Source organism: Populus trichocarpa, chromosome 11 (genome assembly GCF_000002775.5).
Source record: "Populus trichocarpa isolate Nisqually-1 chromosome 11, P.trichocarpa_v4.1, whole genome shotgun sequence".
In the NCBI taxonomy this organism is placed as follows: domain Eukaryota; kingdom Viridiplantae; phylum Streptophyta; class Magnoliopsida; order Malpighiales; family Salicaceae; genus Populus; species Populus trichocarpa.
In genome coordinates, this window is record NC_037295.2 from 1,494,836 (window position 1) to 1,501,939 (window position 7,104).

At 34.6% G+C, this 7,104-nt stretch overlaps 1 protein-coding gene across 1 annotated transcript; it reads right to left on the bottom strand.

The window, feature by feature from the left end:
- Nucleotides 1–1,640: 1,640 nt before the first annotated feature.
- LOC18102831 (uncharacterized) lies at nt 1,641–6,810 on the bottom strand. Its single transcript, XM_052445272.1, has 6 exons — nt 6,252–6,810; nt 4,546–5,074; nt 4,301–4,450; nt 3,987–4,172; nt 2,878–3,500; nt 1,641–2,610 (listed from the first exon to the last, which is right to left on the bottom strand). Exons 1-6 carry the CDS (start codon nt 6,582–6,584, stop codon nt 1,939–1,941), a joined length of 2,493 nt encoding a protein of 830 aa, XP_052301232.1. The 5' UTR covers nt 6,585–6,810; the 3' UTR covers nt 1,641–1,938.
- Between the last annotated feature and the right edge of the window lie 294 nt (nt 6,811–7,104).

Here is a 7,104-nt window from a genome sequence, read left to right on the forward strand (position 1 = left end):
AAGTCATAGTCTTATTTATAAAAACAAAGGCTAATGAGTTATGCCTTACAAGTCTTTAAATAAACATCATGAGACCGACCTTAGTAAGAAAAGAAAATCATAATCCCTAAAAAAAAAAAAGAGAAAACCTATCAAAAAATTAAAAAAACATAAAATCTAAAAAAATCATGGAAAAATAATAGAATAGGCTCAACAACGTCTCCATGACCTAATTTTAAAGTCTTTTATAGTTCATCTAGTTATAACAAGTTAAGCTTCTTATAGAATCGACTCTCATAAATCTTCTAGAAATATTTAAACCTGATTTAATAGTTAGATAAAAAAAATTATAGTTTTTTAATGTCATTTTTTTATTTGGTGTGATCAAACCTTTTCTTAGACCTAGCTATGTCCTACTGATCCATAAATATATATATATATATGCTAGGCTATCTATATAATATGTTAGTCGTAGATCCCCATATAATTATAGCAGATCTACATTTGACTATTCAAAATCTCACTTTTTTTAGTACGTGTTGAGGATTTTAGATAAATATTGAGATCTTTTCAATAATATAAGCATTGCATATAGAAGATTCAACATGCTTGTAATAACTCAATTTTAGATTATCCAAATTTTCTTCAAATGTTATTTTATTTTTATTATTATTCATAAAAATCCAAAAAAAAGAAGAAAATTTAAAATTCACAAAAATATTTTTCTCAAGTTAACCACCCTTTTCCATGAAAAATGAGCCCATCGAGTCAAACCCGTCATTTTTAGTCAAAACGAGTCCACTAGGTCAATACGGGTCAAACCATGTTGACCGGGGTGAAAATTGAGTTTCAGGTCAAACCCGTCATTTTCGATCAAAACCGAGTCCACTGGGTCAATACGGGTCAAACCATGTTGACCGAGGTAAAAATTGAGTTTCAAGCTGTTTTAGATCAAAATTGTCATTTTCATTAAAACCGAGTACACCGGATTTATACAAGTTAAACTATGTTGACCGAGATAAAAATTGAGTTTTAAACTATTTTAGATCAAAATTATTATTTTCGATCAAAACCCCCGATTCACCTTGTTGATATCGGTCCAAATTTGTTTTGGTGTTTGAAATTAAATTTTTGATAAAACAAATTAATAATGCATAAATATTTATTATAGTCGTTGGTGCAGTTGAGGCAGGTGAAATGTTTTTTCTCCGGACAGACCCGTGTCTCCTGCTTAAAAATGACCTGTGTCCCCTAGTCAATGGCTATAGAAAAAGGTGAGGAAAAAACAAAAGAAAAAAAAGTGATGCTAATACTATTCAGGTGTTTTTAGTTTTTCTTCGCGCTAGTTTCAAAACAATTTAAAAAATATCAAAAATATTTTTATCATTAAATTTAATAGTATTTAATTCTGTATCCTTAATTTAATAAAATCTAATAAGCTTCCCACATTAAAATTCAAATTCATCTCAATCCTTAAAACAATCTTCTTAACCCGGTATACCAAGCTGCTAGTACATATATATCACCCACACTACAACAAAGATTAGTCCATTAGAACCGTCCGATCAACATTGAGATCAAGCCAACTGCAGCCTAGTAGTGCCGTGGAAGACAATAAATAGTCCCCCTCAAGCTGATTGAGAAAACGAACTTGTAGGTGATTGAGAAAATCGAAGAGAGATATCCATTAATAATAATAACCATAAACCAATTTTACTACAAGTAACCGATTGAAGCAACATTTTAGTCCTAGCTTCATACCAGAACCTATTACACACTATATATCACACATACGTACTGACTTCTAAGGCCATCATTGAGGATAGCGCAACCTCATAAATATCACGAAATTGAACAATCAAACATTCTGTAACACTCAATATATAGTGATCTATAGTAGAGGTGCAAACCAACAATAAAAAGGAAAAACCTCTGTGCCACTTTAGTCTCCAATATTAATCAATTCGAGCTTTTTTCCTTCTTCTTGGGACCGAGCTTTTCCCTCCATTGTAGGCAAGGGCCAAGAAACGATAGATGAGCTATCCAGTTTTTCTTGAGAATGTTGAATGTAGAGCCCATAAAGGAGACGTACAGACGGAATTGCAATATTCCAAATATTAAGACAGGAAGGAATGAAGCAATGGAAAGGAGTAATGTTGTCAACCTCCTCTCTGTCTGAATGAGTATCAAAATTGTTGCGCCAAAGGATAGCATGGTCGTTAACACAGAAAAGAAGAGGAAGGAGAAGCCAACAACAAGTTTTCGAGGAAGAGAGATGTGGAATTCTTGTAGCTCAAATGGAGAGGTCAGCAAAGAGAGAAACACCACAAGCGAAGTCAAGGAGCTTGCTAAGGAGACAACATCAGAGACAGTGAAAATCAGAAAATAGGGAGAGTTGATGAAGTTGGGCTTGCCTTTTTCATCAGAACCTCCGGGCACAGTATAGGCAGCAGCAAAGACAACAGTAGCAACAAGTGCAGCTACAGTTGAACAAGACTGAGCTGTTTCCTTGATCCATTTTTGTGCTTGTTTCAGTTGCATCTCGTGCGAATTTTCGAAGCACTCTCTTGCAGTCATTCCATCTTTGTTCAGAAGCGGGACATAATGAGGAGGAATTTCCTCTTTCACTCGCTGCAATAATTGGGAGATAAATATGATTGTTAGTGCTAAATAAAACTACGAATTACAGAAATGTTATTACTAGAGCGCAGATAGTTTTTTTTTTGTGAATAATATTAAAGTTTTTCCTTAAGTAGTTGGTTAGGAGAACTAGTTCAGCCTGATGTCTTAATTAAGTTCGAGTTTTATTACTCGCGTCTTGGAGAGGAATCCTTTTACCGTTTAACGGTTTCTGTAAAACTTGTATCAAGTAAAGACCAAGGGATGAAAAGGGCTCACCTCAAACCATTTCAACTCCTCCTGAAGTTGGAGTGCAGGCCCAGGCTTGGTTACTCCACTGTTTTTCTTCATATCTGCAACATGGTGCAACAATGTGTTTCCGCTTTTATCAACAACTCGACGCATTCTAGCCATTGGTATTTCCTTTTCCTTCACAATATCAAAGATCTTTTTCTGGCGATACATGACGGCCACATCCAAAATGCTCCGATTCATTTCATCGCGCTGGTCAATAGCATGAGGATGTAGTTTTATTTTCAGCTTCACAATCTCTTGTATTCCCCTTCTAGTTGCAGTAAACAATGGGATCTCCTTTTTTTTAGTTAATGATGACAATGTCGATAGTACTGATCTTTCAGTGCCATTTGCATTGCTAGTGATTTCAGAAGTTTCTGCTCTTTCAGTTTCTTTTGCATTGCTAGTGATTTCAGAAGTTTTTTCTCCTTTTTTAATTTTTTTCCCACACATTTCTTGCTCTTCTTCACCTTCTTCTTCTTTATTTTGGTCTTCCTCTGTTATGGTGACACTTTTCAATGACTCATCTTTCTCTATTAGGCTTGCGGCGAAAGTATAAGCAAATACATGCTTTCTTTTCAGGTTCCAGATTCTTTCTAGCCAACATCCTACATCATGCTCGTGCGAAAGGGAATGAAATTAAACATCGATGAGAGCTAGACATTATTATGAAATGGAAAGAAATGTTAATAATGATAGTAAAAGGTGAAAAAATAGAGACATGCTAAATTATCATATAGAAAACAAAACAACAACAAAAGAAGAAATTGGATAGTAGAAGAAAAGGATCTAAGTCGTGTCACTATAAAAGTGAGCCACATATATATTTTTTATATATATATTTCTTTTAGGAAGAGGCTCTATCTCTGATGACTCACAAGGATTATTTGCGTAAGCATCTAAATATAGGATGTGAACCAAAACCTCTTTACTGGGTCAAGCCATGAATTAAATTTCAAATTCTTATGATCTAATCTCGATATATAAAGGTAGCTCAATTCTTATGATTCCTTAATGTTGACATGAATGAAATGTGTTTCATTGCATTGGAGAACTGGATCTAATCTCGATTTATAAAGGTAGCTCAATAATACCTTCAGGGATCTTTAAATAGTTGAGGAGGCCGCCTCTTTGATTCCTCTTCGAGACACTCCCCAGATCTCCTGAGTTCCTCCCCCGACCGCTCTCAAGATCTCCCACCTCCTTCCTTGCCCGGCGGAAACTTTCTACCGTTGATTTTACCTTTGATTTTACCTCGCAGGGACGTGGAACAGGAAGGCCTGCAACATAATTTAGAGTTCAAATTATTACATATATGCGCGCGCGCGCGTGTGTATGTCCATGGTATTCAAACAGGAATATGTAGGCAATATTGTAAGGTCTCATAATGTGGTTGGAGTAGGCATACAACAGTAGATGAGTCCTTCAAATATGCCCATAGGACATCCACTCTCAAAAGCATTTGGCATTTCAGCTAGAAGTTGAAGAGTAGATATTTGATTTTTGTCCTTCATGCTGGCGAGCGATTTATCCAGATCTAGCAACAGTAAAGCTGTTTCTGCATTCATGAAATTAGGAAGACAAAAATTATTCAATATCTTATATATGTATACTTTTTAAATTTGAGAATTCTATAAAGAGAGGAATTGTTACCAAAGTTTTGCCCTATGATAGCAGCGCTAAGGATGGACAGGACATCTTTCGATCGCTTTTTGTGAATTGATAATAGGGAGCCATTATTATCCACGCATTGTTCTCGTTTGGATCCGATTAAAAACTCCACTATTGCTGTCGTAGCAAATCCAGCTGCTGTAAACAATGGGGTTTCACCGAACTGATTTGCTTTCCTAATTAGTTCTGGACAACGTTCTACCAAGAGCTTTACAGCCTCGTAATTGCCATAGATGGTTGCCTCGTGAAGAGCCGTATTTCCAAATTCGTTTCTTTTCTCGAGAAATTCTTCCTCAGTTACAGGTAATTCTCTTTCCTTCATGATTTCAAGTAAAGCTTTAAGTGGTTGCTCTTTTTTGCTGTGCACAGCTAGATGAAGTCCAGTATCCTTAGAGGGCGTAACTGGACAGCCGATTTTTTCGAAATGTTCCCGATAGAAGTCAATCATGCTTTGCCAGTATCCATTCATGGCTGCCCCATAAGGTGCTTCCAGTTCTATCTCAGGTGCTATCTACATAAAATTATGTAAGTAACTATTGTTAATGAACAATCTCAACTCAAAGCTAATTATACTGTTAAGTGAAATCCTAAGCAAATTTATATTAACCCACAATACCGATTAATATATAATGGAAAACAAATTTATCACTCAAAGAGAACTGCAAGTACATACTTTTAGTAATGGAAATGTGTTAGCAGATGATGGTAGTTTAGGAGGTAGTTTAGAGGTTTTAGTGATTAAGGATTGAAATGAAAATAATTTGATAATTAAGGTTTTTAGTTATAAAAGAAGAATTTAGTTTATAGTTTGGAAATGGTTGAAGGATGCAATGCAAAAACTTTGTTGATAAGAGATATAATAAAAGGAGAAGAATTTTAGGAAAACATGTTTTGAGCTTAACATAGTTTTTGGCTTACCTTACAAGTGATGGTTGCATGGCTATTTATAGCCCTCTTAACCAACCTCAATGGAAAAATTTGGACAAACTTTCCACCCATAGAACTTCCAAGAATCGAATTGTGGATGGGAATTCTTTCTTTCGTAGAACATTCCTAGTGTTTGTATGATTTCTCTAGAACTTTCCTACTTAACTTAGCACTAACTTGTAGTTTGTAGTATTTTCTAGAATTGACCTCTAGAATCTTTTTAAGTGCATTAATAATTTAACACTCATCCTTAATGCACTTAAATATTGATATTCTAAGTTGATCTCGTAGTGCCTCAAACTTAATTCATGGAAGCGCTTTCGTGAAGATACTAATTGTTCTCAAAGAAATCATTAACTTAATATTATATAATATTAATTGTTGTAGATCCATTAATTTCTCAGTATTATGTTTAGATTTATGAGACCTTACATTAAGCTCAGACTAAAAAGCACTTTTAATAGAGTCTTCTTCGTAATACTGAGTATTTTCTCATGTGCTTCTAAAGAACCCATTAGTTCAGCTACTGACAAAATTGTTAAATCTTTTGATTGTTCTATAGTAGTAACTATAGAGTCATTTTCTTGTAAGATTGACTAGAAAGTTTTCAACAACCCTTTGATCAATAATATTTTCTCCTACAGATCTCATTTGATTTACAACTACTTTAATTCTTCCATGATAATTTTAACAGTCTCAGAATCTTTCATTTTAATATTTTCCAACTCTCTTCGTAGTATTTGGAGTCTAGTGGTGCATACCTTAGAATCGCCGAGAAACTCGTTCTGCAATATATCCCATGCTTGCTTTGCTGTTGAAGCTTCAGTAATCCTAGGAAAAATTGTATCAGCCAGTGATTGTTGAATCAAATAAAGGGCACTAGCATCCTTCTGCTTTTTCACCTCTAACTCCTTCCGTTGTGCTTCTTCTAGAGTAGAGATATTTTCTGGCTCCTCATATCCATTCTTAACAATGTCCCAAAGATTTTGAGACCTGAAGAGTGTTTTCATTTTTTTCCCCCACAAATCATAGTTGCTACCATTAAAAATGGGAAGTGGCATAGAGATAGATTGTAATGAATTTGTGGTGGCCATATAGACTCTAATGCCCACTTACAATCAATTGGGCTCTGACCACTGTTAGAGGATGATGGTAGTTTAGGAGATTTTAGTGATTAGGGGTTGAAATGAAAGTAGTTTGATAGTTAAGATTTTTAGTTGTGATTTGGAAATGGTTGAAGGATGTGTAAAAAGCAAAAACTTTGTTGATATGAGAGATAATACAAGGAGGAGAGTTTTAGGACAAAAGTTTTAAGCTTAACATAGTTTTTAGCTTACCTTACAAGTGATGATTGCATGGCTATTTATAGCTTTCTTAACCAATCTAAATGAAACAATCTAAACGAACTTCCAGCCATAGAACTTGCTGAAATCTTAGCTAATACACTAGAAAATTCCAAAGTTCTTTGAACTGTGGACAAGCATTCTTTCATTTCTAGAATATTCCTTGTGTTTGTTTGATTTTTCTAAAACTTTCCTAACTTTAACTTAGCACTAACTTGTAGTTTGTAGTGTTTTCTTGAATTGATCTCTAAAATCTTTTTTAGGTGTATTC

Coding starts and splice junctions, on each gene's coding strand:
- LOC18102831 (XM_052445272.1), bottom strand. CDS start 6,584: ATGGCCACCACAAATTCATTACAATCTATCTCTATGCCACTTCCCATT. Junction 3,501..3,986: donor CTATTTAAAGATCCCTGAAG/GTATTATTGAGC, acceptor AGCATGATGTAG/GATGTTGGCTAGAAAGAATC. Junction 2,611..2,877: donor AGGAGTTGAAATGGTTTGAG/GTGAGCCCTTTT, acceptor CAATTATTGCAG/CGAGTGAAAGAGGAAATTCC.